General features: G+C 38.6%; 1 protein-coding gene across 2 annotated transcripts in view; it reads left to right on the plus strand.

The window, feature by feature from the left end:
- The window catches only part of CALCR (calcitonin receptor), a 61,336-nt gene extending 41,067 nt beyond the window's left edge, over positions 1–20,269 (plus strand). For both annotated transcript variants that reach the window (XM_077776243.1, XM_077776244.1), the window contains 6 exons: positions 1,950–2,103; positions 7,553–7,613; positions 7,705–7,771; positions 10,101–10,319; positions 11,007–11,048; positions 19,942–20,269. In XM_077776243.1, coding sequence (XP_077632369.1) covers positions 1,950–2,103; positions 7,553–7,613; positions 7,705–7,771; positions 10,101–10,319; positions 11,007–11,048; positions 19,942–20,199 — 801 coding nt within the window. In that variant the 3' untranslated portion in view covers positions 20,200–20,269. The remainder of the gene's footprint in view (positions 1–1,949; positions 2,104–7,552; positions 7,614–7,704; positions 7,772–10,100; positions 10,320–11,006; positions 11,049–19,941) is intronic.
- Positions 20,270–23,683: the final 3,414 nt, after the last annotated feature.

The raw sequence follows: 23,683 nt of genomic DNA on the forward strand, positions 1-23,683 counted from the left end.
AATAAGGTATCTTTAAACAGAAACAGAAAACAAAGTTATATATTGATTGGTTGATGGAAATATTTTGACCAGAGGCTTACGGGAACCTAACCCTGTATTTCCCCTAGGAGCAATTGCTCAGCATTTGCCAAATCAGATTTTGTAGCGACTTTATAGAACATAACTAACTGTGAGTAATGAGAATTGACTGTATGTAAAACATGAAGCCAAAGCTGCTGTGGATGACACAGAACCACATCTTTGCACAGGGCTGTCATCTTCATCCTCTTTCTCTCCCTTCCTCCACAAGTGGGAGCCGCCAAAGCAGCTCCACTGGAATCTTGACCCAGGAGGGGTAGGGCTTTTTAAATAAGAGTAGTGAGTGTCAACTGAGTTTCTTATTTCACATATATCTTTGAGTGTCGTGTGCACATAGCAAGTATTTGCTTAGCAAATACAAACTAATATAAAATTAAATAGTTCCAATCAGGAAGGCATTCAGATGAAAGAAAAAAAAAATCCAGTGCCTTCCTAAGCCAAATATTAATTACTTTTGGATTACCTGATGTTTTGAATTTTCTGCATTACTGTTCCACTTTGGTCAGAATCAGAAGTTGCTTCTATCACTGAAAAGGCAGTATTTTGCCTTTTTGTGGACCCAGCTGGCTTTTCCCTATGTTCTATGAGTCCCAGAAGGACTGAGCACATTGGATTTCAGCAAATAAATTATTACTGCTCTGCATTAAATAGAAATGTGTAGTCCTAAGAAGGTTACTGCAGTACTGACAGCCATGCTATGGCTACCTTATTTAGTAAAAAAAAGAAGAAGAAGAAGAAGAAGAAGAAGAAGAAGAAGGCCTGAAATTAGTCAGATTCAAAATGCAATATGTAAAGCAGAGCATTTGGCAAAATAATAATGCAAATAATCATCTCTAATGCCCCAAGTCTTAAATGCTAAATGTTGTTGTTACCATTGTTGTTAAGAGTTAAGCAGCACTAAATACTCTAGGTATTTAGGTATCTAGGGTAGTGTTCCTCAACCAGGGGCATTTTGCTGTATTTGGTAATGTCTGGAGACATTTTTGATTTCACAAATGGGTGGGGGATGCTACTGGCATCTAGTGGACAGAGGTCAGGAATACTGCTATATACCCAACAATACATAGGGCAGCACCCCAGAACCAAAAATCATCCAGTCCAGAATATCTATAGTGCCAAGATGAGAATCTCTATTCTAAATGTGACTACAAAATAATTTAGGATATTCCGTTATGCAGTTGAAGCAGTGATTATTTATCTACAGACAACAGTATGTAGCTACTCTGATTCCCCCAGAGGTATGGCTCCTACATCTGCAGTGAGTACTAAATAAGAATGCTATCCTAATCTCTGTGTGCCAAACGTTAGCATCCCAATATAGAAGCTAAGCCTCCCATTTGAAAACAAAATCACTCACATCAGTTGGGTTCAGCATAGCTCCTAGCTCATTTTTGAAAAATGTATCACTTAGTTCTCTCCTCTGTATTGCTAACGAGACATCACCAACAGATCAATGAACTTTAGGAGCATCATTAACAACTTCTGGGTTATTTGCCTCATTGGCCACAGAAAAAGGGCCATAAAAGTCACATGAAAAATCTTTGGATGCTCTCAAAAATCATGGGCCTCAGAAATATTGCAGGGAAATCAACCTGTCTAGTCTATATAAGTCACCAGAATGTAACAAGAAAAGAGCATTTTGAGGACTAGACTTCCATTGCCCTGGATGGCTCTTTACCTGTAATACTACTGCTCTGCACACTATCATTCTGATTTGTGGGTATAGAGGGGGACGCATGTCCACAAATCCGTGGGAAGATGCCCATGCAGGCTAAATGCAAATACTTTGGCTCATTTTCGCATGTACTTTGTGTTCACTGTCAAACCATAGCCAGGGTCTTCCACTGACTTTCTCCATTTCTTTCTGACAGCTGAGCTGCAAGATTCTGCACTTTTTTCACCAGTACATGATGGCGTGCAACTATTTCTGGATGCTCTGTGAGGGAATCTACCTGCACACACTCATCGTGGTGGCTGTGTTCACTGAGGAGCAACACCTGCGTTGGTATTATCTCTTGGGCTGGGGTATGTACTTTTTCCAGCCACCTTCACTTCTGTCTGGGTATTTACAATCTTCTTCTAGTCTTGGTCTCAGAGAAGAGTCAGGGGCCTAGGTCTTTTGAGGAATGATGGGGCGCAGCTGGAGGCAGGAGTTCAGTCTCCTGGAGAGCTTAGTAGAAGCCCATCAACAAGTTGATATGGACTGTGACTGGCACAGAGGTCAGTGCAGAGAAGAAGGGGTATGATTATGTGTTTCTGTGGGAACAGACCTAGCGAACAGATGGACAAACGCGTTCTGATTGAGAGAAGATCTGACTAGATCCTCCTTTCAGTTTTATTTATCACCTGTTTGTAGAGCAAAGGAGAGTCTCACATTTTGAATTCTGTGTCACCTCCATCCAGCTGCTGCTCCCCTTCTTCAAAAACATTCCTTCCTAGAAATCCATCAACAACTCCTCCATTGAAAAGTCAGGGAGTAGAGCCCCACTGAAGAAGAAATAACTTCATGGGACTCCATATGGAGCCTACCTGACACCACAGTGCATGGCAATGACTTTGAAAAGCCTGTGGTTGGTTGCTTAAACCATGGCTGCTTCTGTACAGATTGACTTTGGGTGCTGAGGTCTATGAGGCTACTCTAAAATTTCTCCCCTTCCCCAGGGATGCTAAGGTATGGCTCACTCTGGTGGAAGGGAACTAGACAGATAGTGAGGAAGGGAGAGGGAGAAAGCTTTGGGACAAAAACTCATGCAGCCCTATCACAAAAAGACATCCTGTGAACCTCCCAGACCAGAGGAGGATCCTAACCGTAGAGCCAAAAGCTTACCTTATTCTCCACTAACAGGGTAATGATGGCTCTTGGAGCAGGGGCTGTGAATTGCCCTCAATTAAACCTGCCCATTAATGCAGCATTTTGGGGGACCCCTAAAATATTGATAAGAGAGGAAAGATTTAATGAGGAGAGAAGATATTCCAAAGGCTTTCTTAAAACATCACTCTGTATTTAAACCCCCTACTCAGCAGGCACTGTCACCAATGTATGGAAATATGTCTGGGAAGTCATATAAGTGACCTAAAATCTCCATATCTACACCAGGGCTGGCCCTATGAAATATTTGTTTCTATAACACCCTCTCTAACAGGAGTATATGGACTTTAACAAAACACGTGACCCAAAACCAATAGAGTAAGTCTATAATGTTGAGTTAGTGCAGCAGATCTTTGGGCTGTCTCATTGTTGAGCTAATGATGCTTTGACACTGGTTGCAAGTAACACAGAATACAATTTTCTAATTTAAGCAAAAAGAGAGAAATTATCAGAATCTAGAGTATCTCATGGAAGTCAAGGGCTGAAACACAGCTCAGCTACTGAAAGACCAGGAAGACTCCCACTCTATCTTTTGTCTCTTTTTTTTCCTAAGTTTATGTTCTAACCCTTCTATTTCTCTACAGAACATAGATCACAGGGTCTCTGCTCCCCTAATCCTCATGGTAAACAAATTTTCCTGAGCTCACAATTTTTTCTGTTCCAGGTACACAAAAGCACTAGGTAGATGTTCGTCTCTTAAGTCCCAATTGTGAATAGCAGGACAAGGGAATCTGATTGCTCCAGCTGAAGTTAGGGGGCCAGTCATGGTTCAATAAATCATGACCAAGGACTTTGAGAGGGATATCAATCACATAGTGCAGACATGTTTGTGGATGGATGACCCATCCAGAAAAAAAAATGGGAGAAGGGTCTTTGTGAACCAGACAGCCCATTTGAAATACACCTTAAACCATCTCATCTTGTGGGCTGCTCCTTCATGCTCCCCTCATTCTGTGACTTAAATCATCCAGCGAGATTAGAAATCAGGCTTGTGACTATCCTGCCAGTCCCACATCAAGTGCTAGGTTCTCTTGCTCTTCCTTGTCCTCAAAACAGGTCAGAATACAAAGGTCAAAATAGTCCTTTATTATTTTTTTTTCTTTTAGCTGTGTCTTTCCACAGGAGGCTGATCTTACCTTTCCCTGACAATCTCAGCCTCACATATACCTTGTCAGAGATTTCTAGTCCTCCAAAGCTGATCATACCAGAAATCAACTGGATATAGTTTAATGTCCCCAATAGTAATTCTGACCATCACAATAGTAATGATTGGTGCTGGTCAGATGCCTTTCAACTGAAGACCTGAAGATAACATCACACTCCCAGCCTCCCTCCCTCCCTCCCTCTCTCTTTCTCTCTCTCTCTCTCTCTCTCTCTCTCTCTCTCTCTCTCTCTCTCTCACACACACACACACACACACACACCCCATTTCTGTCTGATGTGTTTTACTTATTTCCAATGAAATAAAATATATGGCACATTTCTTGTACTGTTTTTGACTATTCAAAAACATCTATCTGCCATACTCAGAAAATTTTCCCTGGAAGCAAAAGAGTATAAATTTATTCTTGCCTGTGACATTCAGCAGAGATGAGGGCACTCTGGAAGGAATAATTTATAACTACTCTTTCCATACTGATGCATTGTGAATTAGTTATAAAACTTTTGACATCATCACAGAGAGTTCGATGAAGACATCTGCTTAACATGCATAAACAATTCAAGGGGAAAAAAGAACAGGCTGTTCAGCTGTATCAAAAAGAAGGCAATAAAAATAAGTAAAACATTCATGGAATACCTTAACCTTTGCTAATCAGAAAAAACTTAAAACTTTATCAGAATGATTGAAGTGGAATCCTAAGGAACATTGCACTCAGTAAGGTAAGCATAGAATCATAAATTTAAAAGCATGAGGATTTGCACTTCCCCTTAGATAGATGTTTGGAAAGACAGATAGTCAACCAATAAAGTTCTAAAATGCAATTATTTTTTTAGCATGGCAGACATAAATCTATCTTTCTTTCCCCCTACAAACACTCCCCCACACCCACACCCCCCAACACACACACACACACACACACACACACTCCATAATTCCACTAAACTCTTTACCCTCTCTAAGAACAAAATTGAGAGCAACCATGGTGATGTATTTTAAAGCAACAGTTCTGTCTTAGAACTTTAGACAAGTATTATCTTTGGATGGGGGGAAAACAAGTAAAAGTGCAACTGAAATGACTTCTCAAAAAGAATAGTGTCACAGAATCTTTAAAGAATTTAACGGAGCAGAGAAGACATTTCTACTTGATATTACTTTTACTGTCTTTTTGAAATTATTTTCATTCCCAAACAGTATGATAGGTCCCAAATTTTACAATGCCATGAAATAAGGCATAACCTGTGCTTTGAAAGAGTATGAAAGTGGGACAGCAGAAAATCTGGCCCAAGAAAGATATGTCCTCAGACCTAACTCTGATTCCAGGTGACATACACCCCATCCATTCATTTCAGGTGTGAATAATATTACCCACTCCAGAATCTGGAACAGATCCTAAAGACTATAAGAGATATTATGAACATCACCCTCTGGGAGAAAAGTACCTGGTAGTACAGTTCTTCCCAAGAGAAAGTGAAAGAATGCTTCTTTTGGTAGTTACCCCCTCACAAATCTGCACGGGGCCACTTACTAGTTGACTTCTCTCAAATCGAAGTAGCTTTAAATAGTGAAGTTTAGTTTTCAGAAAAGTCATTTATTTTACAACCCTCTTCCGATTGATTCATCGCCTTGCTGGTTCTCCTCTTGTTATAAATCAAAGAAGGAAATTCCCCCTGTGGACTTTTGCAATGAACACACAGAATTTATCTAGTTCCCTAGAAAAAGAATCCTAGAGAGAAAGGATTATTCTTACTCTCACCAACTTTAGTAGAAGGAAGGGTTGTTATAGCTCTTGGGGTCCTGGGGGGATGAGAGGAAGAGGAAAGAGAAAACAAACTGCATAAAAAGAGGCATTGGTGGCAAGAGCAAGACAAAGAGCACTACGAATTGACAGATATGGGGTCTATGCTCCTCTGTATGGTAAGGAACACATTTTCCTCTCTACAAAACGATGTGGTGGGAATGAGATCTCAATATGCTTCTTCTGCTGTTTAATTCTAAAATGTAGGTTTCAGAATAAATCCAGAGAATGAATTTATTTCTAAAACCCAAGTGGGGAAATGGTATGTTAGAACTTCTGTTAATAAAACACAACTATGTTTTGTGTAAATAATCTAACTCAAAGTTCTCTCAGGTCAAGCATTTAATCAGTGGCCCTATTGAATTATATGCTTCATGGGTTAAGAAGCTGAGGCTGTTCTTAGATAAAAACATTCTGAGGCATTCTTTTGGCATATAACTCGCAGAAAATAGAAGTGTGGCAGTCTAGGAGTGCCTGGATGGCTCTGTCAGTTCAGTGTCTGACTTCGGCTCAGGTCATGATCTCGCAGTTTGTGAGTTTAAGCCCCATATCTGACTCTGTGTTGATAGCTCAGAGCCTGGAGCCTGGTTTGGATTCTGTGTCTCCTCCTCTCTCTCTGCCCCTCCCCTGGTCACACTCCTGTCTGTCTCTGTCTGTCTGTCTCTCTCTAAAAAAGTAAATTTTTTAAAAAAAAATTGTAAAAAAGCGTGGAGGTCTAACTCACTTCTCAGATACATTTCTTAATCTGCTGAAAATTTTAAATACTCTTTCCACATATATCCCAACCAAATCAAAGAATATTCTGTTGGGCAGGGATACCTCTGAGGGAAAACAAATTTTGTTTTATAAGAATCACAACTTCATTCTAGATTACACTGATAGAATGAAAAATTATTTTGAAAAGATGTTCCCTGACAGAATGCATTGCCAGTCAAGACCTCCATTGTTCCATTTATAATTTCAAAGTTGTTTTTTACCTAACCCTTCAAGTTTAGTCAGGGAAGTAGATACAAAGCTGTCTTAATAAAGGTTCTGCATCCAGAATGTACAGAGGGGTAGGTAATGCAGTATTGCTCTGAAGTATTCTTATGGAAAGAAAACAGGAACAGTGCATGAGATATACATAGACAGAAATACAAGAAGCCTATATATAAGAAACACAATGAACATCATCAAGGCATTCAGAGTAATCAGGCAAATGCCCCTATAAGATGTCGCAGGTCACTTCCCTCCATGGTGACCCAACTCCTCTCTATAGCAGAATCCAGTTCACACACAGTGAAAAGATTTCTGGTCTCAGCTAATAGTCGTCATCATCAGCATCAGCATCATCAGCATCACAGACAACAATGGTATAATCATCATAATGAGAGTAATAATGTACCTACCATCTTGGATAATTTGTACAAGGTTTTTAATTACCTAGAAATGCTCTTAACCAAATTCTGAAAGCACATGATGTTTAAACCAAGAACATTTTTATCTGGTTTGACCAACAATACTTTGTGCAAAAACATCAGGGAAATATTTTGACAGAGACATTAAAATTTGCCACTGTTTTTGAAAATAATCTACCATTTTCTGTGTAACCCTACTTGTAGCTTATGACAGGACGCTAGGTGTGATCTCTACTTTTTCACATTTTTAGGGTTCCCGCTGGTGCCGACCACTATCCATGCTATTACTCGGGCGCTGTACTTCAATGACAAGTAAGTATTTTGGTGGTTTTTAAGTGAACATATTTGTAAATAAAATGCATTTATATTCATGTACTGCCTCCTTTTTTTTTTTTTTTTTTAGCTGCTGGCTGAGTGTGGAAACCCATTTGCTTTACATCATCCATGGCCCCGTGATGGCAGCACTGGTGGTGAGAATTGCTTTTTATTTATGTTGTTGTTGTCATTGAGAATTGCTTTTTAAATTCATTAAGTGTTACCTCTTTGAGAGGATTTCTGTAGAGATGGATCTGTGTAGCATGTGTATTCAAACTTCAAAATTAGGCTAATTTAATTATAACCCATAATGAGATCATCTATAACAATTTTACTTGAAGATCTTCAAATGAAAAAAAATGTTTAACACAACTGGGGAAGGGGCATAAGTTCATTTCTACACCTACCATAAGAAAAATATAGTTTTCATTAAATAATGCTATAACTAAATGCTTCTAATTAAAAGTAAAAATCAAGATTTTGAGGAATGGTAAAGAAAAAAAATGTTTCTGCAAAGAAAGTAAAAATCCACAGAATCCATCTGCACCTCTTCCCCTGGTCTCTGCCAAACAAAACCATCTTCATTTCATCTTTGGTACATGAGCCATCATTGGAACTCCCTCTCAGCATGTACTTAAAGTATTTCAAGCACTTCTCATACACTGCCATGCTGTTTCTAACAGCAACCCTTCAAAGTAGATATATCAGGACTAGTTTTACTCAGTAGGAAAACTAGACCCAACGATTCAAGTAAACTCACCCCAAATCACATAGCTAGTAAGAAGTTGGGATAAGGGAAAATATGACCATCTGCATCTATTTCCAACCTCTTTGTTTCTACTCAGTGTTTACTATATGGTGGCCAGCATCAGAACCATCAAATTTAGTATTTAGACATTAATTTTCCCACCAACCTCAAAGACAATATTTTCTTGGGATAGGAATGAGAAAAATAAAAATAGTCTGAGTCATACACCATGTTCTGCTCCCATACTGAACAAGTATTCATTAGTAACCAGTCTCTCCAGTCCAAAGCCAATTTCTTCTGCCCTTCCCCAGAGTAGCGACGTACTTACCAGCCTGACAGTCCTCACAAAGATCCACCAATCTAGGTCTTGAATATTTCCAACACCTCATAAGAGTTTATTTATTACTAATGGTCTCTCTCCTTTATTGAATTTTGGGGGGCAATCGTGTTACTTCTCTTCAAGGTTGAAGATTCATTCTAATCATTTAAAAATAAATAAATTTTAAAAACAACTTTGGTTTCAAAACTAATCATCACAGCCAAAAGTAGTTTGGCAACCACTAGAATGACTAATATTGAAAAGAGTGACCATACCAAGTGTTGGCAAGGGTGGAGAACATCTGAAATTCTCATCTAGTACTGAAGGGAACAAATAATGAAGCCACCTCTTTGAAAAACAGTTTGGCAGTTTCTTATAAAGTTAAATACAGGCTTATCATATCAACAGGCAGTTATCCTCCTGGGTACTTGTTCAAGAGAAATGAAAACGTATGTCCACACAAAGACTTGTATGCAAATGTTCATAGCATGTTTATTCATAATAGTCAAATTGTGGAAACTGTGCCAATTTCCATCAACAGTAGAATGAATGAACAGTTACGTGTATTACCCATATAATAGAGTACTCCTCAGCAATAAAAATGAATGGAATGTTAATATATCCAATATGGATGACTCTCACAGAGATTATGTCAAAGCAAAGAAGCCAGGCACAAAAACAAGCACATACTATATAATACTCCATTTCTATGGTAATAGACGTGAGTGGTTGCTTGAGGTGGAGGGGAGGGGGTTGCTGACCACAAAGGAACAGGAGAGAACTTTCTGGGGTGATGAAAATGCTCTTTTCTTAATTGGAGTGATTGTTACACAAGTGCACACCTTTCTCTAAACTTCTTGAATGGAAACTTAAATCTTCATTTTACTGAATGTGCATTATACCTCAATGAAGTGATTGTCTCTAAAAAAGATGTTATGAAAAAGAAAAGAAGGCTAGGTTAGCTGTCTCCACTACATATACTTTACAGATAAATGTTTCGGTCCCCATTTCACCGCTGGTTAAGTAGTCCTGCCTAAAGAAAAAAATCTTTGCAATGCAAAAACCAGAAAGCAAGATCGAAAAGTGTCATCTATGATGCTCCTTTGTAAAAATTATGAAAATCAAAATAAAAAATAAACTTCCCTCATTAGAATTGAACCTAATATATTTACATATGCAGAAATAATATTTTCTCATTTGGAAAAAAAAAAGAAACGTTAATTCATGTCTGAAATGTTCTTTGCTTATACTGATGCTCCCAGCAATGCTGAGCAAATCACACCATGTCACAAGCTGTCTCTCATGTCCTGCAGAGGTGACATCTGCTCCCAGGAATAGGTAAACAAGAAGTGAAGAAAGGGGCACCCTTCAGTAGTACTGACATAGATGATTTGCTCATAACATCGTATCTTTGCAGGTCAATTTCTTCTTCCTGCTCAACATCGTCCGGGTGCTTGTGAGCAAACTGAGGGAAACCCAAGAGGCGGAATCGCACATGTACCTGAAGGCTGTGAGGGCCACTCTGATCCTGGTGCCCCTGCTGGGAATCCAGTTTGTCGTCTTTCCCTGGAGGCCATCCAACAAGATGCTTGGGAAGATCTATGATTATCTGATGCACTCTCTGATTCATTTCCAGGTAAAGAAACCAATGGTATATTTATTCAACTACTTGCTCAGCTAGTTGACATAGGGTGAACCATTTTCTAGGCCTCATAGATGATTAGAAGACCTTTTCAAATATATGTAACCTGGAACGGATACAGCTTCTCTCTTTCTCACTGCCTGTTTCCTCTTTTCTTGAATCTCAAAACTGAAGAAGGAAATGGGGAGTATGAGCTTTATGAAAGCATCTTCCTAAGGACAAATGTTTATCCAGGGATGGACCCACTGCACAGTACTGAGGACAGAGCTTCTATTCCCACCATCCTTTCAACCTTTCCTTCCCCCTCTCCAGTATTTTGAGGGCCACATTTGTTTTTCTTTCATTAAAAGTTTTGAATATCAGCATCACCAATGCCAATCAGTTTCCCAACCTGGATTATTATCATCATAGTCACCAATGCCATGAAAACAGAGGATAGAGAAGCACATGCTTCTATCAGTATGAAATGCCACCACTGGACCCCAAGCTGGAAGCTATATCCCTTTTAAACTGGAATATTCTTGTAATGAAACACTGAATATGAGTGCTAGTAATTGCTTTTCTCAAACCTTGACTTGCTATTGTGATAGTGAAATGTTCTTCTCCAGGCTATTTCTATTGATTCCTATATAACATAATGCACACAAAAATAACTTCAACTCTATTTTCCTCCTTTTTTAGGGATTCTTCGTTGCCGTGATTTACTGCTTCTGCAACAACGAGGTAAGCATTTCACATAATACCATCACTCATTTATATAAAGCTAGCACTTTACAGTTCCCAAAGGGTTTCTGTACACAATTCATTTGCTCTCACTTCTACAGTTGACCTCACAGGGTTTCATGACTTGCAGGATCATGTTTCTTCCACTACTTGAAGCTCGCTCTCATCTATGTTGCTATGGTACAATTGCAGATACTATCCAGACAGGCAGCTACATTCTGATTTCCTTGGATGGCACCTTAAGTTAGTCAGTACCTTGAGCAGCAGTAGTGAAAGCTATTCTGGATTCCCATAGTAGAAGTCATGCTCCCATTCCTTTGGAAAACCCAAGTCCTCATTGGAGCAAAACCAATATCCAGCCAATTTGTCCTGCTTCATCACTTTTTTTTTCCCCCATTGCTTAGTGCTGGTATCATATCACTTATTCAACATTTTGAAAACAGCCCTGAAGTTAAGACTCAAAAAGTATTCTTGAATAAGTAACTTATTATCTAAATATTTAGATCAGTAAAATCTAGAGATCCATATGGCCACTGTTTTCAGGGGAGGTTTAGTCAGAGTTCCCTTTCTTCCAATGAAATCTTGCCTAGGACCCCAACTGTAAAGCAAAAAATGGCACTGCTCATTGTCATTGGAAATGCAAACTTGTGGAGCCACTGTGGAAAACAGTATGGTGGCTCCTTAGAAAATTAAAAATAGAAATATCATGCAATCCAGTAATTCTACTACTAGCTATTTACCCAAAGAAAATGAAAACACTAATTCAAAGAGATAAGTACACCCCTAAGTTATAGCAGCATTAATTACAATAGCCAAGATATGGAAGCAGCCCAAGAATCCATTGATGGATGAATGGATAAAGAACATCTGGTATATACATACAATGGAATATTACTCAGCCATAAAAAAGAATGAAATCTTGCAACACATGTTAATTTTACTTGAATTTAAAAAAAAAAAAAAAAGTGGAGCTGCTTAAATTTGTACCACAGAGTATCCAGGGCTTCAAGAAACATAGTTTGTAAGCGCCCTCATTTTTCAGGTGAGAAATCTACACTCCAGGAAGAACATGTGACTTGCACAGTGTCACAGTCATAACTGTATAACCAGACTAGAACCCAAAATTTCTGATTCTTAGTTAAATGAATTGCATCTTCCACTGTTCTGTACTAGGTCTTTTTTTAAAAAAAAAAAAAAAATAGCTTGTAGCATTTATTTGGGAGTTGGAGTCTAATTTCTAAATACCACCTGTTTGTTTTCATATTTTAGTTGCTCTGTAATATGTCTATGATTCCCCCCTGGAGCTTTGTTGGTATACGTTCTCTAGTTATATACCACACGAATTTTAATATACAATTATTTTTTATAATTTTACATCGACTCCTATTAAGAATAATTCTATACCAAGGCAAGTCACATTTTATTAAGAGAGCAATAAAAATATTTCTCTATTAGTAATGAGAATGGTTTTCTAAACATAATCAATTAATATTTAATTGAGTCTCCATTCTTTATTTCTTCAGTTCAGCAGGGAGCACCTATAATATTTTGCCATCTGTGACCTATAATTTATCTCCACCCTCAACATTGCAGTGTGGGATTTTTGTCATTCTCATTCTCCTTTTTAATTGGTATATTTTGTTCCTCCCTTCATCTATAAACTCATTCCTTAATTCAACAAAAATATATTATGTATTCACTATTGCTGGGGCGAGACTGAAGGCCTGGGATAGAAATGCTGCCAGCTGTCAAACTGTCTCTTTGTTTTTCTTTTTGTTTTGTTGTTGTTGTTGTTGTTGTTGTTCTTTGAAGAATAGCAAAAACTAATTAAAAAAATAAATAGGACTTAGGTCACCTCATCTTTATATCAGTTTCTATGAACATACGTCTCTGTCTTTTGAGTTGTAACAGGTGCCATACAAAATAAATTTTCCCATCTAAAGCAATATCCGTATAGGGCTAATATAAAAATCAGGTTCAGAATGGGGCACGCCTTGAAAACCCGAGAGGATTGTATGTGTTTGTAAAATACCTCAGTGCTTACTGTGTTTTAACCATAATGGGGTCTTTGGGAGTGTCAGGCAAAGAAAGCGAGCCAAGGGATGCTTCTGAACAACTGAATGTTTCTAGTTCATTTGAGTATGTTATCTCTGCTTTTTGAAGTAAAGAAACCGTCTCCATTTTAATTAAGATTCTTTTACCAGAAGAAGCTACAAGTGTGACATTTCTAATAAGATAGAATTGCTTACTGTGTCAAATGTAATATCACAGCCCCATGAATTTTAGGCTTGTGGATCTCAACGAGGCCCTTTGTGAACAGACAGTCTTACAACATGAAACACAGGCAGGGAACTCGAACATGCAGGAAATTCTTGCAGCTGCATCTGAGAGTTGGGATTGGGCTTTGCCTGGCAGAATGTTGAGTTTTAGCAGAGATCTCGGGGGTTAATATGTCAGTTAGACCATGCAGATTGAGGTTTTCATTTCTGTATTTTTATCTGTATGTTATCAATGATCCCTGTTATGCAAATGGATCAGATAGGATGAATAGACTAGAAACAGGGAAGGAATTTGGAGAATTACAGTCGTAGGAATCAGGAGGTGACCGTGAGAGTGGGCTTATGGACCAAATGGTTCCTACAAGTCTTCCAAGAATGTGGGATTGACCACTCAATTTCAGTAAATTATTAACTGTCTAAGGGACCTCTAAATGATCACAGCTATAAAGATACCCAAATGTTTCCAAGCTGCAACTTAAAAATTCAGAGAGCACTAACAAGGCAGTGAACGTTCTTCCTTTTTCATGTTTCTTGCTATTGTCCATGCATTGTGCATAAAATAGTTTGTAGATCAAAACAGCATGATCAGGAGAACCTCAGTTTAACAGTAACAGATTGGAGTGTGTGGAAACTGGCATTATCCTGGCACCTGGGTTGAAACTCATGGTGGCTCCTCCCACTTCTGAGAACCGTACAGATCATTTTACTCCTACTCCAAAGTCTCCTTGACCAGGCCCTACCCCTGTTCTGATTCATAGCGTTTCTCTGAGGAGACTGGGAAGTCAGCCTCCTTTCTTCACACTGAGAAAGGCCTGTGAATCTGTCTTCAGCTAATGTCACAGTCACTGCTCAGGCACCAAGTTAGACATGGTACCAGGCCAAATGTGGGACTTCTTTACAGAGCTATCAATTTCTAGAACTGTGCCCTCAGAATCATAAGAGCAAGATTTATTATACTGGGGTGTTACTGTTATTCCTGCTTTCTTTCTTCTCCCCATTTCTCCAGGCATTTCCCCCATGAAGGGGAAATGAAAGGTCATTTTGTGTCTCTGTATTTCTCTCTTCTCTTCCTCTGGGGCTTAGAAGGGTTTTGTGGTCCTCCTTCCCTTTCTTGTCTGCAAGGGACTCTTCCTATGTCACATCCTGTGTGTTCTCTGTACTATGGGTTTAGTAAAATTCTGTTTTCAGAGCAGTAAGGCTTTCACTTCATATGCAAAGATAAGCTTTTCTATTTAGAAATTTACTCCCATGGGGCACCTGGGTGGCTCAGTCAGTTAAACGACCGACTTTGGCTCAGGTCATGATCTCACGGTTCATGGGTTCGAGCCCTGTCTCGGCCTCTGTGCTGACAGCCAGCTCAGAGCCTGGAGCCTGTTTCAGAGTCTGTATCTCCCTCTCTCTCTGACCCTCCTCTGCTCAGGCTGTCTCTCTGTCTTTCTCTCTCTGTCTCTCTCTCTCTTTTAATGAATGAGGGAGTTGCAGGGAAATGTTATTTAAGAAACACAATAGTTACATATTTTCAAAAATATTAACCTTATTATAGATGATATTCATTTATTGTCTTCTAGAACGGAAAGCTTCCCCAAACATAGGAGAATAGGTAGGAAAAGGGAATTAGAAAACCTTGATCTTACAACATGGATGGACCTTGAGGGTGTTATGCTGAGCGAAATAAGTCAGGCAGAGAAGGACAAATATCATATGTTTGCACGTATAGGAGGATTAGGAGGAACTTGACGGAGGAACAAGGGGGAGAAGAAGGGCGGAAATGGTGGGGGAAAGGGAGAGAGGCAAACCATGAGAGACTCTTGAATGCTGACAAAAACTGAGGACTGATGGATGTGGGGGGAGGGGGGATGGGCATGGAGGAGGGCACTTTGGGGATGAGCACTGAGTGTTATGTGGAAACTAATTTGACAATAAACTATTTGTAAAAAAAAAAAAAGAAAACCTTGATCTTATCATGTTGCAGTACCCAATTACCTCAAACTGTAGAACATGTAAATTCTGTAAGATAAAGACCAGTAAAGATAATATTCCCAAAGGATGAAAAGAAATGTCAGTGGCAACTTTATGAATAATATTCAGAAGTTCCCCCTCAGCATCTAATCAAGAGGGTTAAATAGAGATCCAGCTTCAAAAAGTCATAAAAAAGCATTGAAAGCATCCAGCTACTTTTTAAGTTCCCAGTGGATTTAAAGTGTTTTTAAAACTCATGATTTTTTTAATCTTAAATTTAGATGGCAGTAGGTCTATTCAGTTGTAGCATCAGTAGGGGAAGATATGAGGGAGCAAGTCTGAAAATCTTTTCATTCTTTGAATCAAAACTCCCAGGGATAAACCCCACCTTCCATTCAACAGTACATAACTGCTGGTGCTTATACTGAATTTAAGGAAAACAATGGCCAAAGATAAAAGCATTTAAGTCCAACCACAAAGATTCCAACCTGATTTTCTTTTTCATAAATGTAGAAACTGAGGCCCAAGTGTACCAGCCTTATACAGATGGTTAACAATAGAGCCAGGTGCAAAAATATCTTCAAACCATCAGTCCAGGGCTCTATTTTTAAAGGTAGCAATAAATAAATTGATATAATTAGGGAAAATGTAAAGTGATCTGTGTTAATTGTTTTTATAATGAGTAATGAATTTATACAATTCAAACTTTATATATTTATCCCATTGGTCTCTCCTAACATTTCTGATGCTTTTCAGAAGCAATGAAGTCTCTCTGTTTTGTTTTTTTTTTCCAAATAGATTCAATGCTCTTATTCTTGTGATCAAAGCAGCATCAATCCTAACCTGTGGTATTGTAGGAGATAATTGCCCTATTAAACTATAATTATTCAAGTGTCTTTTACATCCTGCTAAGGGTCTATTCTTATACATGTGGTTTACAAATTGAAGTGGATTTTTATCTTCACACAAAAGAATAGGTTTATAATTCAGGAATGCAATTATAGAAGGCTATGAACATTTCTGTAATAATAATATTAAAAACATGAAATAGGTCTCAAACCCTTTGGCCTCATGTTGGGCAGGGTGCTTCATTAACATGCATGGGTACTCCAATGGAGATTATTTTAAAAGAACAGGTGAGGAGAAAAAAAGACTTTTATGTGTTTGTGTGTGTGTCTGCTAGACACTTTTATAAACTCACTCTAAACTTACACTAAACTTGCCTTGGATACCTCTAAATATCTGTGTAAGTTTTAGCTATAAAGACAGTGTTGGTATTTGAGAGATGCTGAATCCATAGAAACTATCATTTCCCTTTGTCTGGGGACATTACTTCTCCAAAAATATGTTGAAACAATATATTTCCTAATTCCTCAACAGGGCATTTGATGGTTCCTAGATTACAAACTTGGCATTTAAAGCACTTAAGTACCTACACTGAATAGACAATACAACCCAAATAATGCCACTTCTTGGCTTGTCCCAACAGAAAAACACATTGCAAAGAAATCCATGAAGAAGCAAACCTGGGCGATAGAGCACTCTGTCAACACTTAGTTTAGAACGTATGATATCAGAAACTATGTGTGTAATTAGAGCTCTTTTTATTTTCTTAGCACCACCACCCTCCAACACACACACACACACACACACACACACACACACGAGTTTCCTTTTAGTCTAAAGACTTGAGGTCAACATCCTGCCATAATAATAGTATAGTAATAGCAATAATAACAGTAACCTCCCTGTATGACACTTAAAAACTTAGACGCCACTTTAAATACATACTGTAACAATTTAATCCTGCAAACAGCTCAGTGAGGTAGAAGAGTTGCATTGAAGAAAGGAGTCTCAGAGACTTTAACTACCCTACCCAAGATTACAAGGCTAATGTGGGCAGAGGCAGTGCCTGACCCAAAGTTTGATCCTTTCTTTCATGGGATTGAATGAGATCCAGTGAAATGATACTATAGGTGAAAAAAAATGGAAAGGTGGTATGATATTACCCATAGACAATCTTTCTTTCCTGCCCAGCTGGTTGCTGGTTTAAGATAATAAATGTTTGCTTCTGATCATTTCCAAAAGTAGCAACTCATTGGAGCTCAAGAACAGCTCCCAAAAGCATATGCCATGGCATGAGAGAAGATCCAGTAACAGTTATACATGATCTAACATACGATGCCTTACAGTTCACCTCAGGAAGGAATTCAAGTTCTCAAAAAGCAGTGATTCTGGGTCTTATATCAAAACCCAGTATTTCATATTTGCATGAAGGAGAATTTCAATTTCTTATTAGATTTGCTCTAGATGTTTTCAGCTCCTCTCCTACCCCGGTACTACTGAATACCAATGCACTAATTATAATATAGTCATTAGTGATCATTTTCTTGGCTAAAAGAGAATGGATGTTGACAATCAGTCAACAAGTATCTGTTGAATAACTGCTATATGCCAAACAGCATGACAGGTTCTGGGAATACGAAAATGAACAAGACAAGGGTCCTGCTTTTAAGGATTTCACTGTATAGGAGAGACATACCAAGCATTATAATATAAAGTAGCAAGACCTGTAATGAATGGAGAATAAGTGCAACAAGAGCACAGAAGAGAGACTCCTAACTCTGTATTAAGGGGTCAAGAAAAGTTTCTGGGGAAATAGAATTGAGTCCTGAAAAACAAGTTTTGGTGTTAGTGAAGAGTAGGGGAGGGGCATTCCAGTCAGAGGGGAACACAGGGCTTCTTCCCCTGATGGGAAGAAGCCATAGCTGGTGGAGAGAGACCAGCAGTTTGTTAATATTGGAGAATTAGGGTCAAGGCAATAAGTGTCTTAAAACCACTTTGGAGGAGAGATGAGCCAACTCAGGCAAAAGCAGTAGAATGATGGATGGGAATTTTCCACTTCTGCCTAATGGCAGTTCTGTTCCTGGTGTCTGAGTGCTCTTATAGGACCTGGATCCCTTCTATCTGTGCCTGGCCGAGTGACTGAAATGGCGGCATTTTTGGTAAATACCTAAAGGACAAACCCATCAGGCCAAGATTTCAGGTTACCTAGGGTGTGGACTGAATTCCTTCTGAAAAGAATAACCCCGACCAAGTTTAGTCCATCTGGAGCATGTCTCCCTACTGCTATTTAGAATGGCAGTAGCTGAGTGTAGAAAACTATTGTGTAAAGGAGTATATCATTTCAATTAGAAAGAATAAGCAGACCCAATCTTTCAGGCTTTGTCTTCTCTTGGTGTCTTGACTTCTAGACAGAAATGTCTCAGAGGGTTAACAAACTAGTCAATGCTCAGTTACTCAGCACTGTCCTAATTGCTATTCTTCTTTACTGTTCTGTTCTTCCTTACCTGTACCTCTTCCATGGCTCCCATCCATTTTCTATGTATATATTACAGCTGACATTTATACCTCTTCTACTGATGTGCTCACAAAGCCATAGGAGGCAAAACACTTACATGAATCAATTTTCAACCAGTAAATAACCTTAATAAAGAGGTAGGCCAGATACGAGACTAAAAGTGCTAGATAATATTAAGAGAGACACTTAGCTCTCTCAAATCTAGCCACATTGACTGGGAAATCCTTGGAGGTGGTGGGTGTAAGAGGGGAGTCAACATGGGGACAGAATAGGAGACAACGTAGGGAATTATGGCTGCTATGCACCAGCACCATACTCGTGATTTAAAACCCAGTAAATCTTACTCATAACTCTGAATTAGTGTCATGATCTCCTTTTTACAAAGGAGAAAAGTCTAAGAAAAAAAAACATAGAGCAAACAAACTGGAACTCAAACCCAAAGGGCACAGTCTTTGGAGCATATGTGTAAATACTTAATGCTAGGAGATAACAGGAAAGATTAATTTGACTACTAAATTGAATTCAGTTCTGTAGAAAGCACAGCTAGGAAAGCAACATCACTGCCCGTGTTGTTTTCAGCTATGCTTATTGTGGTTTTCATATTTAGAGCTTCCTGACTTTAGCATCTTCTCCTTTTGTGCTCAATACAGAGTTTATCATATTTATAAAGTATATTTGATAAGCTTATTTACGTATTAGAAGTTTTTCAATAGTAATAAGCTATTTGTAAAAAAAAAAAAGTTTTTCAATAGAAAGAGATTGAAATTTTATTCTTATAAGCTTTCACTCCATTAACCAGAGTTTTTACCTGGCATGTCTATCTCAAGCCATGGATGGCCATTATCATAAAACCCAGAACAGTGCGATGGTTTCCATCATAACCAATAATGTGTAGGTTTAGATGAAAGCTTTTGCCTTATCAGAGGTGGTAGCAGATAAAAACTTTTGTAAATTTTTTCCCCTGATATGCCATGTATACCATATTGGGTATGAAACCAAGTCAAATTTCATTGATTGGATAGAACAGCTAAAGAAGAGACTTTTGCTCAAAAGAGCAAATACCACTTGCCAGTGGTAGCTTAGGCAAGCAACTCACTTCTCCCATTTGTAAATTCTTCTCTGGAGGTGGTACGTTCCCCAATCAGAGCATATCCTGCACGGGTCCTTAGGATCAGAATTAACGATTCGACCTCCTTTAACCTCTGATGAGCTCCTAGAATTGTGCTCATTCATAAACTTAGCTCAGGTCAATTATGACAGTTATGCGAAAACAAGGTCGTCTTTTCTCTTCCAGGTCCAAACCACCGTGAAGCGCCACTGGGCCCAATTCAAAACCCAGTGGGATCAGCGCTGGGGGAGGAGGAACCCCCGCCGCGCCGCAGCCAGCGCTGCAGCCGCTGCTGCAGCCGCTGCCGCTGCCGCAGCTGAAGCCGGCGAGATCCCGGTTTACATCTGCCATCAGGACCTGAGGAACGAAGCCGCCAACAACCTGGGCGAGGAGGGTGCTGAGGTCATCGCCTTGGAGATCATTGAGCAAGAGTCATCCGCTTGAATGTGAAGCTAACATCGTGATCCCTGAGCCTTCATTTCCTGGGACACAGACAGACCATGCGTTTAAAAGTGATCCCCATCCTCCCAGGAGCTGAGCATATCATTTGTGAAGAATTATTAAGTGAATTTGTCCATAGTAAATCTGGAGAAAGTTATCCTTGGTACTATTGCTGTGGGAGACAGTCTAGGGATGGGGTCTCCCACTGCATCCCTTGTGAACTCCATCTTTCACCTAGGACTGAGATGCAGATGTCATAGTAATGCAAGCAAAGTATCCAAGAAAAACACAATTAAATTGACCTAGTTCAGAAACAGGGTGCTCCTTGTTAATCTTGAGCCATTTATAACTTTGAAAAATTAAAATCACGGTCACTATTTTTCTTTTTAACTCTAGACTTTGAATTAGAATATTTCTGTATTTGGCTATGGATCTGATTTTTAATTTTTTTATTTCAACCAATTCTGATGTTACTCAGATGTTTTACCATCCACACAAAGTAAACCGCACAAATTACATGACCTCTGCAAGACCGAGTGGCTTTCTAATATAGAGATGACTAAGAATGTGGAGGGACAGACTTGCATGTGGCAGGAAGGTGCAATGCTTTGAATGAAAAGGAAGTTTAGAGTCAATTTGCTCAAAATATTAGATAGGCCAATTTGTTTATTGGTTTATTAATATTGTACACTCAGTTTCATTTTGGATAATCTTGTCCGCCGAACAGGCCTAACTGCTGAAGAAACTGGCCTACATGTTGAATATGCTTTGGTCGCTGACATGTATACACTGGGAGGTCACAAAGAATCCATCACTAAATTTTTCACAAAACTGCCAAAAATATAATTTCTAGTGGAAGAGAATATTCTCTTTAAAGAGAGTTTTCCACTTTCCTAAGCTCCAGGATTTATAAAGCAAATCACTCTAAGGTTTATAAAGCAGATTACCTCTTGCCCTTGGGTGCTATCTAGCAGTAAAAGATAAATTTGTTTAAGACTGGTAATTAAAAGACTCCATATAAATCCATTAACTGCCTTCCACCCAGCTTCAAAGCTTAACAAGATCCCCGTCTTTTCCGGGAAGATTCAGTAGGGCTAATTAGAAATCAGTTTGTAGTTGACCTCTTGTTTGCTGCTATTAGCAAAACAGGAGGAAGAAAAGTAACTGCTACAAGTTTGACCATCTACCAGTTCTTTTAAAATGAAAGTAGAGGTTCTTCGGAAAACCAAATGTTATATTCCCACATCTCTCTTCACTTTCTCAGTATAAAATCCTTATAAATCCCTGAAGAAACAGTTATCGTTACTGACACCTGAAATTCATTTGTGAATTTGCAACAGTAATCCAAGTCACCATTATTTAGTTTTGTGTTAAATGAAGAGATCCACTGAAACCCTCCAAAACTCAAGTCTCATCTGTCATTGATGCCACTGCTTTTCAGAGGTGATCTAGTTGTGGGTAAACAAAAAGTTGATTTGTTCTGGTTACATATTTAGTGCACCCGAAGAAAATTATATTCTTTCAGTGAAAATGTATTTTGGATACTAAAGTGGCTTAAGTCTCCTTTACCAAATGTAAGGGAGGAATTGAAAAGAAGGTATTTTTCCAATCACAGTGTTTATGTAGTGGTGTTTCTATTTTCGTTTACAAACATGGAAAACAGAGTATTTGAGGCAGCTCTAGTACAAATGTGATAATATATTGCTAAATATTCTAGACATTATTGCGCTATTATAGTGGGGCTGAAAAACAACACAGCTTTCCGTAGAATTGTACACAGTGCCAAAATGATGTGAAATGCTTATGCTATGTATACCTATAAATTAATACAGAGTATGTTAAAAGCAAAAAGATGTATATGTGCCTATTTTTCTAAAGAAATATATTCTTCATCTTTCATTACATTCGTATTGTCTCCTGCTCATTCCATGTTTTTTCTTTTCTTTTTTTTTTTTTTTTTTTCATTTCAGTCATGGGCTGCTAACATTCCATTTAGTTTGCGTTGCAGGAGAGGGAAAGATAATCCAAAAGTATAGGTTAGAAAACCATGTGCAAAAACATTGAGATTATTGTCTTTGTCAGCATAATCATCTTCCATCTTCAGTTTGACTATAAACTCCCAAGTACAGCTCTCATTCCCTTGATAATACAAAAACCACACAGAACCTTTGATCTATATTGCATAAGTTTGGGAAGCAAAGAAATCTAGGGCAAAAAGTATCAAATCCTTTTATTGTTCTTGACTTTTTTTTTTTTTCTCATTATTCTGGGACCAAACTTGAAACTGTCCAACATCACATCAGATCATTAAAATTGTTAATCACTGATTTTTACTACAGTTTGGGAGAGAGACTAAGGCAGGATAAAAGGCAACTAATTAAATGTCATTAAAATATATAAAGGCCACCATTGGAAAGGTTTTCAGATCTGGAAAGCATGAAATGGAAAGATGAGGATGAAATTAGAACTGTGACAGACTAATAAAGGGGAAAAGGAGCCATTTGTAGGTTCTGTGCACTGTTCAAGTACATCCTCATGAGAGCTGGAGAACTTTTTCAGAAAAGATACATAAGGGCTATATCTTCCCTTTGTGTCCCAGGAGGCAATATAGATAGGTATTATTACCCTTGTGGTCTTGAAAAACAAAAGTAATTTTCCATCATACCATAAAATCTGATTCTTCCAGCAGGCAACCTGAACTCAGGTGGTCAGCTGCCCACCTGCTTTGATCCCTGCAACAAAATGATCCCAAATAGGACTTTGGGTACACACAGATATCATCGTTCTTGAAAGAGGGAAAGATGTTGAGAAAGAAATGACAGAAATGCTATTATTGTCATGGAGCTCCAGCCTTTCTCATTCATTTCTTCATTCGTTATCATTGATTTAACAGGCATTTCACACACCTTCCATTTAGCTCTACAACCAATATTTACTTATCATAGTTATCATGGCAAAGATTCTTTGCAGTGGTTACTGCCTCTCTACTGTGTCAATGGTACATATCAAAACCTGCCAAGTCAACCTTTACCCTAAAACCACAACCATGGATGTCTCTGGGGTGGGAGAACAATGGGACAAATGTGGTTGGAACTGGTAGCTTAATGTGACCTTTCCTCCTTATTAGTGCAGGACAGGACAGCTCAAGATACAAGAAACATTCTCAGAATAGATCTCTGCATAAATACTTGTCAAGGACTCATTTTCTTAAGAACCAGGTCTAAAACAGTGATTCTTCCATTGACTAGACTTCTTACCAAGGAGTTAACACTTCAGAGTTTCAAATAAGGTTATTCATGAAGAGGGGTTATCAGAAGCCATATTTAGAAAAGCAATCAGGTAAACTCAGAAGGAAGCTCCATTTGTTATTTTGAGAGAGGAGACAAGATGCCTCACTCCTAGCTTAAGCTTACATATAGTTGATTTTACTGAACTAATCCATAGATACCTTGTGTGTGTGCAGTGGCGGGGGGGGGGGGGGGGGGGT

This window comes from Crocuta crocuta, unplaced genomic scaffold, assembly GCF_008692635.1.
Source record: "Crocuta crocuta isolate KB4526 unplaced genomic scaffold, BGI_CrCroc_1.0 scaffold37, whole genome shotgun sequence".
NCBI classification, from domain to species: domain Eukaryota; kingdom Metazoa; phylum Chordata; class Mammalia; order Carnivora; family Hyaenidae; genus Crocuta; species Crocuta crocuta.